The 20498-nt window shown below is 41.2% G+C and overlaps 2 protein-coding genes across 5 annotated transcripts in view; one reads left to right on the top strand and one right to left on the bottom strand.

Annotated features, from left to right (window-relative positions):
* The window catches only part of astn1 (astrotactin 1), a 616195-nt gene that overhangs the window by 412659 nt on the left and 183038 nt on the right, over positions 1-20498 (top strand). The gene's annotated exons all lie outside the window — the stretch shown is intronic.
* Positions 8020-18785, bottom strand: LOC117826789. Of its 4 annotated transcripts, XM_034703127.1 has the most exons (6): positions 18626-18785; positions 16182-16270; positions 12273-13259; positions 9642-9800; positions 9363-9458; positions 8020-9170 (listed from the first exon to the last, which is right to left on the bottom strand). In XM_034703127.1, the coding sequence occupies exons 2-6, from the start codon at positions 16188-16190 to the stop codon at positions 8868-8870; spliced, it is 1554 nt and encodes a 517-aa protein (XP_034559018.1). In that variant the 5' UTR covers positions 16191-16270; positions 18626-18785; the 3' UTR covers positions 8020-8867. The 4 variants fall into 4 exon arrangements, 3 of the variants coding, with proteins under 3 accessions (XP_034559018.1, XP_034559019.1, XP_034559017.1); XR_004634092.1 differs by lacking the exons at positions 16182-16270; positions 18626-18785 and adding an exon at positions 13607-16139; XM_034703128.1 differs by lacking the exons at positions 16182-16270; positions 18626-18785 and adding an exon at positions 13607-16133.

Raw genomic sequence — 20498 nt, 5'->3', positions numbered from 1 at the left:
CTTGTTTTGTCGAGATATAATTTCCTGGTTTAGTGCTGTTGCTGATGCTCTTACACAATTTAAATTTTTTAACAGTTTCATGATAAAATGCTGTTGAATGAAAGCATGTATGAAGAAAACAGACAATTTTAAAACAGACCTAATGGGATGCAGAAGTTGCCTTTTTTGGACTTTCGTTCCCTAGTAACAGTAAACACTGGTGATAAGCGGTCTGAAACTGAGGTTATGGGCGCTCCCAGTGCAAAAAACGGTGGCGGTGGACACGCCACCTTATGCATTATTACTGGTGCTAGTAGGTGGTAGAGTACACTGTTTTGTTGCACATGACAGTAAAACACACTGAAGAAGTAGAGGAAGTAGTCTGAGCCTGTGTTCAGGTGGTCAGTCTGTGGAAGTGTGTGCTTTTGAAGTCTGCATGCAAACATGCTGAACTCACATGATGATCATGCTGATTAACACAAGCTTGTAAGCATGTTAGCATGGCAGTAAATACTGTTTACAAGTATGTGTTCCTGGGTCAACAGCCCTCACTGTGATCCTGAAACAGCATTTCAGTGGATCAATAACAGCCCACTGACCTCATCACAGTGCTGCTGCTGTGCTGCTTTCAGAACCTTTGTGTGCTTTATAAAGTTTGTAAATGAAAGTTGTAAAGTTGTTCAAAAGCAACAACATGTCAGTACATATAGCCAGAGCTTTAGTGTTATGAGCTGCTGCAGGGTTTGTGATTGAGCTGTTTTAATATGCAGAGTATAGGCGAACAGTGAAGTGGCTATTAAACTAGAATATGTTCACTTACATTAAAGGTTAAACAGGTTTGAAAGAGGCCGTTGTATCATTTTCAGAAACAACTTGAATGTGAACGTATTCAAGTGGAGCATATACAGTAGAAGCATGTTAACATCCAGCATGGAAAAACAGATTTCCTCCACTTTAATCATCTTTTCAGGGTCATTCCACAAAGAGTGTTATAACCTCGGAGCTAGCAGGGGGTAAGCTGTTGTTTTAGTGACGCATTCCATTTGGTGCTTAAGACAAACACTTTCACCAACCTGTGCAGTGACAGCATGCACCCGTCAGACACTCCCAGTCACAGATTGTGTAATAATCATGTTGCTGCAGTTATCCAGATGTTAACTGGAGGTGCACAGAATGAGTAAAATGCTCCTGTGCATAATTCTGCCCCATGAGAGAGCTGAGATTGTGAGTATCATAAGACCACGCGCTTATCTGCCTCTTCTTTGGAGAGTCTGTGACATTATCTTTTCCATGAAACATTACTATATCCCACAACATATTCTACCAAGTGTTTACCTCATGTGCAATCTTTAGTTCTGCAGATTTTTTCATGCAAGCTTACTGTCTTTTTCTGCAGTTTTCATCCCTTTTGGTCTTTCTGCAGCGGGTCAACTTGCTTCATTTTGACTTTTTTAACCGATTCTCCACAGGAGATATAAAGGTTTGAAACTTGTCTTGAACTGTCAGACCTTCATTCCAGGAGGCCGTTTAATTAAACTAAGAGAGAAACCTTTTAGCCCGAGTGTTAAAGAAGTTCAGGGTGCAGATCGGCTCTTTAAGTATTTTAATTACCGCTCATATGGCGAAGGCTTCACGCTCCAGCGGCGTTTCTGTTGCTGAAGATTGAGATGGTCATGCATGAAAAATTGCTGAAGTTCCAGAACGTAGTGTAATGGATGAGACACACTGAAATACGATGAGATGATAGATTATGGTGATGTGTGTGTGTGTGTTCCTGGCTCTATGTGTAAACGTGCACGGTGGTACATTAAGCTACTTTTGGTTATCTGTGGAATAATAAAGAGTGATGACACTGCTGCTCAATAAGTGTGTGTGCATGTGTGGGGGGATAGCTGTATGTTCCTCAGGGGGAGACACTTTATTCCTATTAATAAATAATGTCTCATTTGAAGCTCCTGTTGGTGGCTTTTGAGCTCTGAATGAAACTGAAACTAATATGGATGCCTTTTGAGAGCTTGCACAGGCAAATGGGACCGTCATGAAGATTGGTAATGTCAGGGATGATACATAGTTTAGTGGTGGCTATGCTAAATAGAATCTTGACAGGTTGAGACCACATCCTGGTGTGGTGCAGAGGGGCGTCAGCCCTTCAGTGTCCACAGTTGGTAGCTCTTCAGTGGTAATGGTACTTTTATCAGCCGACTCGCTGAATTAATATCAAACTAAACATTTCCATCCGCACTAAGACTAAACATAATCCTGTTTTGCTTTTATAAACCTCACACTTTCATTCATGTTACAGTCTAAACATTAGCATTTCAAACAGATGCAGAAAATAAGAGCAGGCCCTGTTTAAGGTCCTCTTTCTTGTAACCTTTGTGTTTGCCTTTCCTCCTCTCTTGTTTTTACTTTGTGTCTGTTTTCTTCAATTTGGGCAACATCTTATTTTTTGTATGTATTTTTTTATTCACATTTAACCTTATACACATGACAGCAAAACAAATAAACAATAAAAAACAGGGTACAATTCAACTAATTAAATTAACAGTAACACAAAACAACAAACAAACAAAAACAAGATCCACAAACAGAACAGAAAGAAAGGACTTATACAGACATTAACTCACTCATCGCAAATCAAATTTTGCACTACTCTCACCAAAACTTATGAACTAAGTGTGTGTAATACTTTACCCCACATGTTTTCAAAATTAAATATTGTGTTCTTTTCAAAGGATAATGATTTTTCCAGTTTCAAATAATATCCCAGTTTGTTACTCCTGTGTTTAAGTGATGGCGACATCTTCTTGACTCAACTCCTTCAGTGTTTTAACATCCCGTGTTAATTTATCTGCTGTGTTTCCTCTTCTCATCCTCTTTTCTCTGCTGGTGACCTGTCAGCCATTAACCAACAATTTGTGCTCTCCAAATAAACTGAGAGTAATAATAAAAATGTCCTCCACTATGTCTGATGATGCTATTGGGTTGTAAACAGGGAGAGGTGAAACCATCACCAGTACAGAGATATGCAGTTCCTCCTCTGTTCTCCTGTAGATTGATTTGATGCATGTGATGTATGTGTTCACTTTGTCTCTGGCATCACCTTTGATATGCAAGGGATAATGTATGGTGAGCAGGTGGTTATGGGAGATATAATCCTGGCAGGGTGAGACAAGAAAGCGTTGGGGTGCATAGTATCCACGAGGTCACGCATCTGTTTCCAAAGAGCTGCTCTGAAGCCAATCGTTGGCGGGAACCATATTGGATATGCTGAAGTCAACCAAACTTAGTATGAGGTAAAGAGGCGGGGTTTGAGCCTCCTAGCCAACAGCTTCAGTGTTCCCACCTGTCAGTCAAGTCAGCTGTGCCTCTCATAATGGAAAACTTGTAAAACTTGTACCAGGCTGTAAACATGTCTATTCCTGCTGTAAAGATAGTCCTTTTTGAACTTGTATGTATGTAGTTTCTGGTACTTCCGGAGCCAGCCTCAAGCGGACACTCGATGAACTGCAGTTTTTAACACTTCCTCATTGGCTTCAATTCTCGCAGCCGGAGGTTGCCGCTTGGTCTCACCCTGTATATACAGTATGTCTCACCCTGCTTATGCTTGTAACCTCTGCTTCTTGGTTGGTGTCAGACAAAGGGATTAACAACACACTGCAGGGTGAGACATCTTGTCAGAAAACACTACTTACACACACACAGGACAACATCAGCAAAGTGTGAAGTCATCCTGCTTTGTCTGCCTCTGCAGGGGGTGGTGCCAGAATCAGCACAAACTAAAAAGTTCCCCACTGGAGTTTGAAACCTGGTCAGATTCTCATTATTCTGTCACTGCTGCAAGTCAACAGTGAGCTGTTTCGACTAAATCAGGAACAAATCTCTTTCTTCCTCCTGCATTAGTGAATTAAATGGAGAATTAGCTTTTTGCCCTGGGGAGTGTGTGTGCATGTGTGTGCGTGTGTGTGCGTACGTGGGTGTGTGTGTGTACATGTGTGTGCCTGTGTCTGTGTCTGTCTGTATGGGTGTGTGTTTAACCATAAATAACCCCAGCACTAGGAGCCTAAAAGTGACAAGCTCACCATAGCTGAAGTAAATGTGTGTGTGTGTGTGTGAGACAGTTGAGTGATTTCACATATTTCACACTTACACACGCACACATACACACACATGCATCACACCCAGTTTTATTCCACCCCATGCTGTGCCGTAAGATCAGCCAAGGATGAGAGCGTCAGGTGTTTTCTTGTATAGCAGCTTGAACCAAGGACGTAACATTTCATGTTGAACACACTCTACAAATGTATTCAAATATATTCAGGATGTAAAGCCACGTTTCATGGATATATTTTTGTGTGCGTAGGATGTTTATCCAAGAGTAAAGTGTAAAGATGCAGAGCATATGGCTGCTTGTGTCAACACAGAATCTGCTTTGGCATTTCCACCATCATCCCTGTGGTAGATGACTGTGCACGATTCAGAAGTGAGCCTTCTTAAACCAACAATAGATCTGAGGCTGCACAGAAAGTGCAGAACACCTAGGATGACTCATAACTGTGACAGCCAAATCAGATCTGCTCAGGTCTTTTGAATTTTAAGTTTTTGGAAGCACTGAAATACGACAGTAACTGTTTTTACTGTTTTTCCTCAGCAGAAAATAGAGTCAAGGAAAAAAACTTTGTATGTGTGAGGCAGTGACAGCTGTCAGTTATTGTAATTCTGGTTTAGTAGAGGAGACAGATTGAGGATTTAATAAGAAACAGGAGATATGTTTCTGATTATTCAGACAAAATTGATGACAGATGTTTGTTAGTCTCATGGTTTAACAATTGTGCACATCTGTCTTGTTCCCGTCAGGCTGATGAATCCTTATTTCTCTTCTGCTCATAAAATGACAGAGATTTATTCTACACCGCAAAAGTTGTTTTTGTCTTGTCACTAGTAAAAATACAATGATAGACTTAATATTGGCAACATTCACCTGACATGTCCAGATATATATCTTATTTAAAAATATTATAAGCCAAAAAATAACACCTGAATTGCACTTGAAATGCTTCCTTGCTCTCCCCTCCTCTTGGTGAAGCTCCAAAAGGGACAGTGGGCCAGATGCCCGTGATAGCTGATAAGTATGATCCTCCATTTGTCAAGTTTTTACTGTCAAATTTACTCTGCAAACAATAACAACCACTCTCTTCTTCTTCGCCGTTGTCTTCAAACATCTGCATTCCAAATATAGAAACCCGTATGTTGGTAGTTTGTCCCTTCTGTGCTGCTGTAGAATCATGGTGGTGCAAGATGGTTGCCTATGGAAGGCTCCTTAAGCACCTTTCTCTCCTTGTGGTCTAGTGGTTAGTATTGAGTGCTCTCACCGCCATACCCTGGGTTCAATTCCCGGTCAGGGAATTGTTGGTAGATGTAGGTCAGTCAATAGGGATTTGGCTTGAGAGCCGGTACAGACCAAGTTTAGCTTTTGGACCAGTGGCTGGAGGTGCTGGTTCATTTGCCTGGACTGAACCCCCAACTGCTCGGGTTGATGGCCGCCTCATTACACTCAATCAATCAATCAATCTTTACTTGTATAGCGCCAAATCACAACAAACGTTATCTCAAGACGCTTTTAAAAACATAGGAGGTCTAGACCACTCTATGTCAAATTATGAACAGAGACCCAACTTCAAGACAGGATAAGACTCAGTCTGGCCCCACCTTAATCCATCATGAGCATTGCACATCGCAGTATTTAGCTAGTTACAGTGGTGAGGAAAAACTTCCTTTAACAGGCAGAAACCTCAGGCAGAACCAGACTCATGTTAGACAGCCATCATGCCTCGACCGAGTTGGGTCGGGAAAGACAGATAGAGGGGAGTAAGAGAGAGAGGTGATAGTGATGAGACAAGTCGTAGAAGCTGTTGCCGCTGGAGTCCAGCATGTCCGGATCAGCTGGAGTCCAGATCGTCCACAGCAGGAGGACGTCTACAGCATCTCAGAGGAATCTACGAGACAATGGAGCTCAGGGACTCCAGAAAGGTCTATGGTTAGTAACTTTAATGGGACAGGCAGAGTTAAAGTAAGTGATGAGGGGGTTGGGGGGAAGGGGGTGAGCTAGGATCCCAGTGTGTCAGTGTGCCAGTTCCCCTGGCAGTCTAGGCCTATAGCAGCATGACAAAAGCTGGTCCAAGCCTGATCCAGCTCTAACTATAAGCTTTGTCAAAAAGGAAAGTTTTAAGCCTACTCTTAAAAGTGGAGAGGGTGTCTGCCTCCCGGACCCTGACTGGTAGATGATTCCAAAGGAGAGGGGCCTGATAACTGAAGGTTCTACCTCCCATACTACTTTTAGAGATTTTAGGTACAACTAGCAAGCCTGCATGTTGGGAGCGTAGCGTTCTAGAGGGGTAACAGGGCACTATGAGCTCTTTAAGATACGAGGGTGCCTGATTTTTAAGGGCTTTGTAGGTTAAAAGAAGGATTTTAAATTCTTGACATCTCTTCATAAGTGCATGTCCATAGCATGTTTGTGCATGAGTGTAGCACTATAAAATGATTTAAAAACAAACAAGCATCAGAGTGTAAAACTCATAGACTGTATAGATAATGGATGTAGTATCCGTGACATCACCCATCTGTTCCTGAGCGCTGCTTTGAAGCCAATCGACGGCGGCAGCCATATTGGAAATGCGGAACTCAACCAGGCATAGTGTGACATAAACATGTTTATTAATGCTGTAAAGGTCTTCTTTTTTGAATGGGTGTCTATGTGGCTCAAGCGGATTCTCGATGAATTGCAGTTCATAACACTTCCGCATGGGCTTCATACTTTGAGACCGGAGGTTTCTGCTTGGTAAAACTTGAATTTCTCCCATGGGGATTACTAAAGTACACATGTTTGTTTTTTATGCAGATATGACAGGCTCATTCTAGGTTAACTAAACACAAATAGATACAACATACTGAACCTCTAACAGGGTGAGCAGTGGATCTATCAGGGCTTTAAAATGTAAGTGTGCTGACAGCTGATCAAGAGAAACTGTGCATTAATGCAAATATAGCTGAAAGGAAATTCAATCCAAACTGATTCTACTACATGGGGATTGTTTCTGTTTCATCTCTCTCATTGTGACGAGTCATTGATCAGCGTGTGAATCTTCATCGTCTGGAGTGATGTAAACAGTGAGAGCAGTGAACAAATGAAGCTTTGATATTACCTGAGTTTGGTCAAGTGCCTTAGGATCAGGATAAAGGCAAAATGTAGACTTGGGAGAAACATAAAACTGAGTTTTGCACTGCTTCAAAATAATTTCTCTACTCTCTTACTTATCAGCACTTTGTACAAGGAAGCTAATTCATCCTGCACATGGAAGCAAAATATCTTGATTACCATATCTAAGCAACCCAAGGTCCTGTGCTGAGGGCTTGTTTTCTAGGTAAAGTATATCCATAATTCTCTTGGTTCAGAAAAAGCAGCCGAGAGCTCCCCGTTGGGATACAGCAAGCGTGATGATACAATCTGTTTGACTACAGTCAGATTTCCTCACTGCGTCTTTGTTCCTGCACACTGTTAAAAAGAAAAGGCCAGGAAAACTCAAAATATCAAGGCAACATGATGCAATCAATTTTTGAGTTTTCTCAACTTACTATGCAAGTTGTTCACATAACTCAAATTATCAAGTTAGGACACAAGTTCTGTCAACTTGGATTTTCTTGTTCACCCATTTATGATATTCTAGTCCAGACAACAATAAAATTCTTGCTCCAATGCCACTTATTTTTATGTTCAATCGATGCAGATATTCTAATTGAATAAACCTACAATTCCTCATTCAGTGGGATAAAACTTTGTATTGGTACTACTCAATATTTTTGTGAGCCCAACAATGAAAAGCTAGCTTCATTGCCATGAATTTCCACCTTCAACAAAAATGGATATTCTTGTTCAATAAACTTAAAATTCTTAATCATTTCAGACAAAATTTTGACTTAAATGAAGTATGCGATTTAAGCAATGCTTTCTATAAATAAATCCAAATAGCACATCTGAAATAAAGCAGAACAACTTTTATTCCACGTGACATTCAAATGTCAATATAAACACTGAGGTCTGGCCTCAAGTACAATCAAACGTGCCGTCATATTATAAAACTCTTGACAGTGAAAAAAAAGATCCTAACTGCCTTTGTGATCATACATTTTTGTGATCCATGAAAGACCTGCTGGGCCTCAAACACTTTAGAACATTAAATGATAAAACAAAAATTAAAGACAAAAGCCTATTCAACTAGCATCTCACCTATCCACAAATGTTCACAGGATTTCACAAAAGGGACTTACATGCTTGAAATGACTGCATGTTCATATACTGAAGTTTTAACTGAACAATGATCCTGGTTTGGCCTAAACCACACAACTTCCACAGGCAAAACTGGCTGATGTGCTTAAAATGACAATGTGCAAGCATTTACTAAACATTTTACACAAGCACTGACAATGAACTTGGTTGGGCCTAAACCACACAACTTCCACAGGCAAAACTGGCTGATGTGCTTAAAATGACCATGGTGCAAGCATTTACTAAACATTTTACACAAGCACTGACAATGAACCTGGTTGGGCCTAAACCACACAACTTCCACAGGCAAAACTGGCTTATGTGCTTAAAATGACCATGGTGCAAGCATTTACTAAACATTTTACACAAGCACTGACAATGAACTTGGTTGGGCCTAAACCACACAACTTCCACAGGCAAAACTGGCTTATGTGCATAAGATGACAATGTGCAAGCATTTACTAAACATTTTACACAAGCACTGACAATGAACTTGAAACATGAATTAACTCGCAGACATGAACTAAGTTGTCCTTCTCACTGGAGGTATCTTGATGAACGTTTACAGTGATAGCTTTGTTTTCAGAGACCGTGTGCGCTGGGAGCGAACAGATCCAAGCTCGAAGAAGATGGTCTGAATTGCTTCAAAGGTGTAGGCCATCTGCTTTGGATAGTCAATGTTCATGGCATACAAAAGGCCAAAGAGATATGCAAAGGCTGTGCAGAGGTCTGGCATGTCATGCAGCACAATGGCTCCTTCCAACACAACAGCTACATCCAATACATTCGGCGCATCATCATCTTCAATGATGGTGAGGATGGCAACAGACACTCCGCTGAGAGCCCTGTCTTCAGGTTCAGTGGCCTGTGGAAACAAAGCACATGCCTTACTGATGGGTTATGGAAGAAAAAAGACAAAACTTTTCTGATTTAAACTAACTTTAGTAACATGCTTGTCTTCAGTTGTAGGTGATTCAATCAAAAACAAAATTTTAAAAAGTTAAGATAGAATTGTGAGTCATATGTTACAGCAGAAACAACAGGTGCCAATACTTACTGAACGTTGGAGGAAAAATGTTGTGGCATCATCCCGGACAAAGATGGGGAGACCTTTCATTGCTGCTGTCTTTCGATGAGACAGTATGTCCGATGTCTTAAGAGGATCGAGGGAAAAAAAAAAAGACTAATTAGTATAGTGCAATACTGTATTTCTACAAAGTTATTGAAAGTATTGAGAAGGATAAAGCACTGAATCTAAAATGTTTGACGGGATTACATGCAAATACATTGTTTTCCTTGCAATTGTCAATTCTGTGCTATGGGACATGTTCCTCACCTGTTCATCAAGTGTATCAAGGAGGTCTTCCATTTTCCGACCACAAGCTTCCCTCTTAGCCCGGTACAGTCTCAGTAGGTGCGGCACATACATGTCAAGGGATGCTCTGAAGGTCTCCAAGAGATCTTTGCTGGTGATCCGATGAAATTCCTGAGAAATCTGAACCAAAAAAAATAAAAGTTTTGTTCAAAGTCAGAGTCCCAAGAGTCAATATGCTTTCTGATCTCACAGGTTCCCTTTCTGATTTGACCTACAACTTCCATCATTACAGCAGCTTTGCCTCTAGGTTTATATCTGCCTCTCTGTCCATCTCTTCCCCTTTCTATATCTCTCTCCCTCTTTATGTCTGTCTGCCCATCAATTGAGAACAGAATAAAACAAAACAAAAAGGGAAAACAGAAAACAGTAAATCTGTGTTGAATGCATGCGTTTGTCTCTTTCTCTCTCTTTCCTACCGTACTCTTCTGTCTTTTCCTCTCTCTTGGTCTCAACTCTGCCACTGTATCTTTCTCTCCCTCTCCGTCTTTTTATTTCTGTCTGTGTGCCTGTCTCACTCGCTCTGTTTATCTTTACATTTGCCCGTCAGTCTGTGTCCATCTGTGTCTGTCTGTCTCTCTGTTCCTCTCCCCTCCCATCTCCCTCTTTGTCTGTCTGTCTGTCTGTCTGTCTGTCTGTCTGTCTGCCTGTCTCTCGGTTCCTCTCCCCTCCCATCTCCATCTTTGTCTGTCTTTCTGTCTGTCTGTCTCTCTGTTCCTCTCCCCTCCCATCTCCATCTTTGTCTGTCTGTCTGTCTCTCTGTTCCTCTCCCCTCCCATCTCCATCTTTGTCTGTCTGTCTTTCTGTCTGTCTCTCTGTTCCTCTCCCCTCCCATCTCCATCTTTGTCTGTCTCTCTGTTCCTCTCCCCTCCCATCTCCATCTTTGTCTGTCTCTCTGTTCCTCTCCCCTCCCATCTCCATCTTTGTCTGTCTGTCTCTCGGTTCCTCTCCCCTCCCATCTCCATCTTTGTCTGTCTGTCTGTCTGTCTGTCTGTCTCTGTCTCTCTGTTCCTCTCCCCTCCCATCTCCATCTTTGTCTGTCTTTCTGTCTGTCCGTCTGTCTGTCTGTCTCTCTGTTCCTCTCCCCTCCCATCTCCATCTTTGTCTGTCTGTCTGTCCCTGTCTCTCTGTTCCTCTCCCCTCCCATCTCCATCTTTGTCTGTCTGTCTGTCTCTCTGTTCCTCTCCCCTCCCATCTCCATCTTTGTCTGTCTGTCTGTCTGTCTCTCTCTGTCTCTTTGTTCCTCTCCCCTCCCATCTCCATCTTTGTCTGTCTTTCTGTCTGTCTGTCTGTCTGTCTGTCTGTCTGTCTGTCTGTCTGTCTGTCTGTCTGTCTCTCTGTTCCTTTCCCCTCCCATCTCCATCTTTGTCTGTCTGTCTGTCTCTCGGTTCCTCTTCTCCCCTCCCATCTCCATCTTTGTCTGTCTGTCTGTCTGTCTCTCTGTTCCTCTCCCCTCCCATCTCCATCTTTGTCTGTCTGTCTGTCTGTCTGTCTGTTCCTCTCCCCTCCCATCTCCATCTTTGTTTGTCTGTCTGTCTGTCTGCCTGTCTCTCGGTTCCTCTCCCCTCCCATCTCCATCTTTGTCTGTCTGTCTGTCTCTCTGTTCCTCTCCCCTCCCATCTCCATCTTTGTCTGTCTGTCTGTCTCTCGGTTCCTCTCCCCTCCCATCTCCATCTTTGTCTGTCTGTCTGTCTCTCTGTTCCTCTCCCCTCCCATCTCCATCTTTGTCTGTCTGTCTGTCTGTCTCTCTGTTCCTCTCCCCTCCCATCTCCATCTTTGTCTTACTGTCTGTCTGTCTGCCTGTCTCTCGGTTCCTCTCCCCTCCCATCTCCATCTTTGTCTGTCTGTCTTTCTGTCTGTCTCTCTGTTCCTCTCCCCTCCCATCTCCATGTTTGTCTGTCTGTCTCTCTGTTCCTCTCCCCTCCCATCTCCATCTTTGTCTGTCTTTCTGTCTGTCTGTCTGTCTGTCTGTTCCTCTCCCCTCCCATCTCCATCTTTGTCTGTCTGTCTGTCTGTCTCTCTGTTCCTCTCCCCTCCCATCTCCATCTTTGTCTGTCTGTCTGTCTCTCTGTTCCTCTCCCCTCCCATCTCCATCTTTGTCTGTCTGTCTGTCTGTCTGTCTGCCTGTCTGTCTGTTCCTCTCCCCTCCCATCTCCATCTTTGTCTGTCTTTCTGTCTGTCTGTCTCTCTGTTCCTCTCCCCTCCCATCTCCATCTTTGTCTGTCTTTCTGTCTGTCTGTCTGTCTGTCTGTCTGTCTCTCTGTTCCTCTCCCCTCCCCTCCCATCTCCATCTTTGTCTGTCTTTCTGTCTGTCTGTCTGTCTCTATTCCTCTCCCCTCCCATCTCCATCTTTGTCTGTCTGTCTGTCTGTCTGTCTGTCTGTCTCTCTGTTCCTCTCCCCTCCCATCTCCATCTTTGTCTGTCTGTCTGTCTGGACTGACTGACTGAAAGAGCAGGGTAAAGGTAGAATTCAATAATATATCATCCACACTTCACAGTAGATCAAGTTTTTGTTTAAATACAGTTAATATAAATCACTCATGCCTTATTACACACACTGTAGCACTGTTACTAAAGAAATGAGGACAGTCTTACCTCCTCCAATGTAAACAGTGCAGGCCATCTCTCCTGGACCTCTGACACCATGGGCTGCCCCTCTACAACCTCTATACGTCTTAGGGAAAATGTCAGCTCCATCTTGTTCTGTATCAATGTTGTGTTCTTCTTTTTCTTCTTCATTTCTTCTACTAGAAGAACTCTTTCCTCTTCAAGAGAAGAATCATCATGGTGTTGGGGATGATTTGGAACATGATTCACCTCCCCACGTTTGGGCTTTTTCAGGATGAATGGACCACCATCTTCATCTCCCCTTTTCTTTTTGCTGTTTACATTCACCTCATTGCAGCCTGCCTCACGCAACTTTGACCTGTAGTTTCCAAGCTTGTAACGGATACTTGTTTTCCATCCTTCGTAGCCTGTGATGCTACCTGGTTCCTTTAGGCACGGATACTTGAGAACCAGTGAAGAAGCAACTGATTCGATTTCATCTCTCTCAGGGTAACCTTTGATATCAAAAATTGCCTGTGCAATTTTATCCAATATGTCACTTTTAATGTCTCTTGTAACATCAAGGCCCTTCTTAGACTTCTCATAAGTCTCATTGCCCTTGCGCAATTTCAGTTCAACATCATGTGAGAACTTAGGGATAGGAAATGGAGAGGGCCACTCGTTGAGATGCCTCAAATTGCTCTGAATAGAGTCAGTATAGCTAGAGCTGAACATGTCAGAGTGAACACTTATGGTATCTGTTGAGGAAAGTGAACTAGTGGAACGGTCAGTGGAAGATGAATCACAGTCCGATATGATATGAATGACTGCGCGCTCAGCTGGCAATTCCGACATTGCTGTCAAGTTGCACAGTGCATTTCCAAAGTCTGGATCCTCAAACTGGAGTGAGAAGTCTTCTTGAATCTCAAGTCTTTCTTTTATCACATCGACAAGTTGGGCTACAGATTCAGGAACTTGAGAAAGCTGTAGTCGGCGGGCTTCTTTGGGGGAGACAACCACGCGGAGTAACAAAGTCTGAAAAGGGAAAATAGGGGAAACATGATTAGAAAACCTTTAAAACCTATAAAATATTCCTGTACATGGACAATTTTTTAATATTTCTATAGTGATTATGTTTGATGACCTAATTACTATGTCTGTGAGTGCGTCTTTAAATGCTGAGCAAGAGGAAACATTGGGCTTTTTTTTTTTTTTTTTTTCAAATGTGTAATAAAATCAACTAAATTTTTTTCATACAAGTTATGAAGCATTTGTCAGCACCACAAAATGGTAAACTTTCAATTATTTAGAAGTATTCAAATTAAATACAATTCTCATTGAATAGAACTTTTTGTATGAGCAGTTGGTGCAACTTATCATACCATTTTGAGATGTTTTAATGAAGAATGAATGTCCTTGTGGTCACCATCACCTTTCCACCAACTGTGTATGCTGCTAGAGGGTGGTAATCTGCGAGCATATCTTGATCCAAGAGAATAATTTCTGCACAGTGGTGTTCAACCAGCTCAAAAGACCTGAAATGTTCAAGGTACCACGAAGAAAGTTTTTTACAAATGAAAGTCACTTGCTCTGCATTGACAAGAATTGTTGCAATCTTGTGGAATTCCGGAAGGCCACCACACTGGCCAGCAGATACAATCATGTCCTTTGCATACTGTGTTCCATAGAGGTGAACTGATTTTGCAAGAGAGACACTATCAAGATGTGGGTATTTCTTTTGTATTTCACACTTAAGTGATGGATCCAGTTCTGAAACCCTGACCACTGTCACATTTTCAATGTATAGTTTTGGCTTGAAAAGATTTTGACGATCCAAATGCAATGCCATCATTTGCTGATGTTTTGAGGAAAGAGTTAGCAGCACATTTTTCCAATTGCGGGTGTCATGGATCACCCTCTTAAAGAAGCTATGCTTAGCTTCAAACCTCAATGTCCACAATTCCACTAAAGGTCCAAAGCAGCGAATAAGATGTGGGTAGTGGTCAATGAAGTGGTGTTTTGGCCTCAATCTGAAGTCCGGAAAGGTGCTGGTGAGCAACTTGCGATGATCCAGTAGTTTACAAGACAAGTAACACAATGTTTCCTCTGAGAGTCTATTTGACACTACAATGTCCACAATTTCTTTAAGGTCCATTAAAATCTCCCATGCAGGCTCCTGTTCTGGTATCCTTCTTCCAATTATGAAAGGAAGTAAGCGAAGAAGTGTCCAGTTTTCATGTCCATTACCACCAACACTGCATTTTGCAAAGTTTCCTTTAGGAATTTTGTGTGGTTTGTTTACCTTGTCTGAATACTTGTAAGGAAACGAATTTATGCACTCGTTTAATGCATCAAATGTAATGTAACCTTTTGAAATCAGATTCTTTAAACACAAACACAATTCTACAGGGATAACCCCTTCAAAAAGGTCATGCAAAACATCTGGGGGAAATCCAGTTATTGGATGAAAGAACCGTAGATTTTTTCTCAGTACACAATCACTTTTTATGCCACAAATGCTTTGGAGGTTGTCATTCTGTCTGAGCTCTTCCAAAAAAGTGTTGTGTTGATCAACATCCCTCAACTGAAAATCAATTTCTACAGTTGTAGCTATTTGCTGCCGACTTATCAAGCAAAACCGGCAGAATTTATCAACATTGAAACTTTCAAAAAACCCTGCAAGACTGTGTGCTCCGAGGTTATCGGCACACACACAGAACACAGTGCCCTTTACCAGTTGATCAACAACTTCAACAAAAATTCCCTCTTCTTCTAGACACCTTAAATCTTTAATCAACGGCTCAAGAAACTTTTCATAACCGTATTGTTTGACATCCACACTTTTACCCAAGAGAGCTAGCTGAATTGAAGTGAGACTTGATCGGAACCTGGCTGGTAAATTTAGAAGAACCCAATATACTGCAGTTATCTTGTGAAGTTTTCTAGAGGTGCCCAGAGGGTTACAAACTTCAAAATCATCAATATACAATGCCAAACTGATACTAATGTTTTGCTGGCTCAGTAGCTTATTTTCCTTGAAATATTTGCCATCTTGAAAAGAGTTAAAATTGCCAGATAATGTTTCTTGATCAAATACAACTCTGTCCAAAAAATCTGCTCGCCCTAGTAAAGTCTCAAGTATGTTAGTGACAGAAACATACACAAATGCATCTTTTTGGGCAGTGTCATAAAGATATTCTGTAGGTTCTATAACACTAAAGTGTTCCTTGAAATATAAATTCCTTCTATGGTCAGTAGATAGGGAACCTTTTTCAGATGTTGTTAAAAGGAGTGGATTAGTTTGAACAATAGTATTAGATATTTCTTGCAAAACAGTATCACTTATTACAATGTTATGCTTTGTAAGGATCTCTTTGACACTATTGAGAGTCTCATTGCTAGAAAAAGAGAGCAGGTCATGCAAATCCTCTACAATCTTTTGTATTGAATCTCTAGAAACATGTAAGACTGTTTGCATTGACAGAAAGAGAGAAGCCAACTTGTGCTGAAGTGTCTCACTGTCCACATCTTCGACTGTCTCATCAGCATCATCTGGTCTCAAACTATTTTGCGATGATGTCCCTGCTTCAAATTCAGATTGTTCATCATAATTTGCCCCGTGTTCACTACTGGCTCTGGCTAAGGTTCTAAAATCTTTAAGTGTAAAATTTTTATGATTTCGACTCCTGTGAGAACTGAAAGTTGGACGCAAATTTGTTTTGAAGGAACAGCTTAGAAATGGACATGCCACAGTTTCACGATTCTTTAAATGATGGCCAAGGTGGTTCAAAAACGCTTTGTCACTGCAAATCTCTCTAAAATGACACAATTCACATTGAAAAGTTGAATTTTCCTGGATTTTCACAGATGTGTGTGACCTTGAGAGGTGTGATCTTAATGCACCAGGTGTTTTGAACACACATACACAGTCTGTATGAATACAAGGCCAGCGTGCACCTTTTCCATGACGAAGACGACAGTGTTTTAGAAGGGTCTCTTGACTGGAACTTGTAAATTTGCAAAATTTGCACTGCATGCATCCAACCCTGAAATGAGAGACAAATACAGGACATATTCAGTTTCTTTTCCAGACATCATGATTTGCAAATAACTATAACATTACAGCCCTGATTTCAATTCAAAATTCCAACAATATTTCACAGACTATTTGATGTGGCCTAAATGTCTGATTAACCAGAAAGTTTCCCCTAAAAATTGTGATAATTTATTTTTGATGACATCACAGGAACAAGTGAATTTAGTAAAAATGGTAAACATATTTTTAGTGTTCTAAGTTAGAGTGTATCACTACTGCACTTTGAAGCTTGCTGCAATACAGTCACTCTGTGCACTACAATCATTTATGTGTCATCTTTATATACTATGCATTGTTTACTCTTTTCTTTAATCTGCTGTTTGTATTTTTCAATTTTGTAAGATTGTCCCAAACAAAATGTATTTGTATTGCATACAATGACAATAATGTTTCTAATCCTTTAACTAGCCATGCCAAAAAAGGCTAAAGATTTCAACAATCCTATTATAAAATGTGCTTTATTTACACAAGGTAAAGTGCATTGATGACTGAGTAACAATAATAAACCTGTTCTTTAAGTAGCCTACTCTGTACAAAATAATGAATCTTTAAAATAAAAGTACAACGCAACATAAGTCAAGTACCATTGAACTTCTAAACACTATTCTTGTAATCATCATCATGACATGAAAAGCAATATGTTAATTAAATTTATTTCAGACATTTGGTTTACCACTGCTCAAATAATTAAATTTTACTATCTACTACTTACAGATATCCAACAAATACTAAATGCTGTATTTAAGTAACTTTCATCATAAAACACTTCATTAACATTGAAAAATGACAAACTGTAAATCTGATTACGTTGTTCTCCCTCATACATTTTAACAAAGCAATTATACCACGTAAAATATTTCTTCTAATATACTTAAATTGACTATTTTATTCAACTCTCATACTCCTTGAGCCAAACACGCACACAAGCATGTTTAAAAACAGTATTTATGATCCCCTTAGTGACTTCAAGTTTACAAACACTTCACTGTAATCTACAGAAGTCTTCTTTTTCATCTTTTATGAAATACTTTTGTCTAGTATAAACTTTTACACGCGCGCTCGCTCGCTATGGCACGCACCGAGTGGTGGGTGTGTGTGTGTGTGTATGTGTGTGTGTGTGTGTGTGTGTGTGTGTGTGTGTGTGTGTGTGTGTGTGTGTGTGTGTGTGACTCTATAAACTATGTTCGGTTTTTGGACCGAACCCATACACACACACCGTTCATTTAGCGGACTTGTGTGTGTGTGCGCGTGTGCGCACAGGGGTTCTGTGCGCGCTGTGGCCCGCGCTGTGTGTGTGTGGTTATATAAACTATCTCCCGTTTTTGGACCAAACACAAACACACACCATTCATTTAACGGATTTAAGTGTGTGTGCGCCGGGGTTCTGTGCGCACTGTGTGTGAATCTATTATCTATAGTAGATGATTGGTTTTATGGTGTTTCCCACCATGGTGTTTAGTTACTGAATGTCCAAATGAAGACTAATGTTATAGCAACTACGGAGTTTTCCCTAATGTCAGTGAATGTGACAGAGGCAGACCAGCATTATGTTAGAGGCTGTAAGCCTGTCAATCATTGCTGATACCTATGACAGGGATCTGTACGGGGTAGAATGCTTGTGATTGGGTGAGTTAGCATAGAGGCGGGAGGTGTATGTGTGTGTGAGTGAGTAGAGAGGGACGGAAAAAGGTGATGAATGAAACAGAGCCAAATTATCAGAGTTGTTGTTTTGGCGTTGGCTACGGCCCACAGTAGCTTGTGTTAAGGTGACAATAGAGCCCATGCAAACCGGACCAGTTTGTCTCGTAGCATCAATATTACACTATCTTCTGATTTTGAACCGAACACACGTTCACTTAGCGGATTTCAGTGTGTCCGATGGTCCGAACCGCGCGTCTTTGCGCTGTGTGTGTGTGTGACTGAGTGAGAGAGAGAGAGAGAGAGAGAGAGAGAGAGAGAGAGAGAGAGAGAGAGAGAGAGAGAGAGAGAGAGTGTCAAGAAACTATCTCCTGTTTTTTTAACCGAACACAAACACATACACCGTTTATTTAGCGGATTTGAGTGTCTGCACCGTGAGTCTGTGTGCGATGTGTGGCGGTGTGTGTGTGAGAGAGAGTCAAGGAAGTATTCGACAGCTAGCTAATCTTGTTCTGATGCTAATCATGCCCGCCAACGAACCCCACAAACTGACCCTCTCCCACCCTCAACGAACAAAGCTAACTCAGAGATTGAATACAAATCAAATCCAATTTAGGTTAAAATAATACACTTCTATTTACATTTTATTTAAAACATATTTACTTACCAGCTGAGGGAGACTGTCTCTGATGCATCCGTAAAACTTCATCCACCAAGAAAGACTCGTTCAGGTGCAGTCCACTCTGCGCTGGCCACTGGGAAACCCCGGAGGAGTTTACTGGGCATGCGCAGATGTAAATTGACTAACGAGACAAGCGCGCCAAGATTGCAACTCACATACCCTTGTTACACTGACATGGAAATCCTTATTAGGTCAACGACAGGGAGAAGTTTGCTGGGAAAATGCAATTTTATTAGTTACATATGTGTAAGTTATAATTTTGAGTCTGATTAATCAGAAGACGTTTGTTTGCTCAACAATTGCTAGTTGTCATTTTTACAGTGCAGCTGCACCAGTGTTGCCATTGAGACGCTGTGCTCCCGTACAGTAACTCCCCACCATATTTATTTTTCATCAAAGCAAACTCGTCACTCAGAGACCTGAATTCTTTTTCATGGGAGTGAGTGTATAATCACATATAGAGCACTTATTTTTTTTTTAGCAAGGGGCCTTTCAATTAGAATGCCTAAATAAACCCACCACCACTAATCCTCACCACGTGGTGGCTTTGAAAAACAGAAAAAAAAAAAGACACTCATATACACACACCTCACACACACACTGGGGTAAATTAACTTTCAGTTCCGCATGGAAATTGAGGGAGCAATTAATTTGTTGATGAAAAACCATTCATCTTTTATTATTTCTTGTTAGTTTGGATGTGTCAACCTCCTCCTGCCGAGTGCCGTGTGGTTTTTAGAGTCTGCAGTTCAACACAGAAGCTCCCTCAATCACACACACACATTGCTGTGAGGAGCACACACACACACACACACAACAAAGTATTACCACTTAGTACAAGTGGTGTCATGCTACCAAATTGCCCCCTGCAGGTGAAAAGTGTAACAGCACCTTAAGTAAAAGAAGGGATTGAGCCTCACAGTTTGACTGGCTGTACTGTAACAGAGCCAAGGGGGCCTTAACCAAATCTGTTTCACTGGAATCAAGAATATTAAATACTCTAGAAGTCTGAAACCTCCATGTACCCATCCCTGCCTTCATCCCTCCTTCCTTTTGTTTTCTAACTAAGCTGTATCAGCCTTCCTTGTTTCTTTCTGCGTCCAATTATCACCACAGAATGCAATAAGAATGGAAACTCTCGTTCTTTTCTTTTGTTTAATTACGTCTGAAGATGATGTAGGAGAGGGGAGGGCACAAACACTCGTCTTGAGAAGAGGGCATTTCACTTCCAAGGGCTTTCCAATCTGCATGCAGGACATGCTCTTAGTCTGAAACAAGCACAAGCTGCTCCTTTTTCTGTAGCCATTTTATTGGATAATGAATAGTGTCTGTGTCCTGCAGTGACCTCATATATATACAAAATTGCACTTGTGGCTTTTTGGGACATGAGAATATTCCAGAACAAAGTGGTTATGGTCTCCCTTCACTGGAATGTATTGGAGGGGGGAAAAAAAAACGCTCTGACTGAATTTACACACCTTTGTATTTATGCTTCTGAGTTATTTGATCAAGCTGGACTAGAATAAATGTTTCTGACAGTCATTCACAGTCTATTATTCAGACCTGAAATGCATTGCTTCTTTTTGGTTACGGCATTTTGTGCCTTAATTTGAAAGGGATGGATACTAGGCCACTTTGGACGCTCAATATTTAGGTCATGTCACCCTCTTATGGCCTCAACTTCAAGGCACATTGCAATCATTACAGTATCAGGTTATTATCTCCCTTAAATCTTTTAATTCAACGTCCTTTGACAGTCACGGTGCACAGTTTGATTTGTTTTCCTGCTGGAACAATATGCTCAGAGAACTCAGCATCATTACATAGTCTGACCAAAAACCTATTTCCTATTTACTCC

The sequence above is a fragment of the Notolabrus celidotus genome, chromosome 15, assembly GCF_009762535.1.
Source record: "Notolabrus celidotus isolate fNotCel1 chromosome 15, fNotCel1.pri, whole genome shotgun sequence".
NCBI lineage: Eukaryota > Metazoa > Chordata > Actinopteri > Labriformes > Labridae > Notolabrus > Notolabrus celidotus.
Note: the sequence above shows the minus strand (reverse complement) of the source record. Positions and strands in the feature narration are given on the sequence as shown.

Coding starts and splice junctions, on each gene's coding strand:
- LOC117826789 (XM_034703126.1), bottom strand. CDS start 15,702: ATGCAAACAGTCTTACATGTTTCTAGAGATTCAATACAAAAGATTGTA. Junction 13,294..15,499: donor CCACTCCTTTTAACAACATC/TGAAAAAGGTTC, acceptor GTTTTAAAGGTT/TTCTAATCATGTTTCCCCTA. Junction 9,459..9,641: donor TTGATACACTTGATGAACAG/GTGAGGAACATG, acceptor GATCCTCTTAAG/ACATCGGACATACTGTCTCA.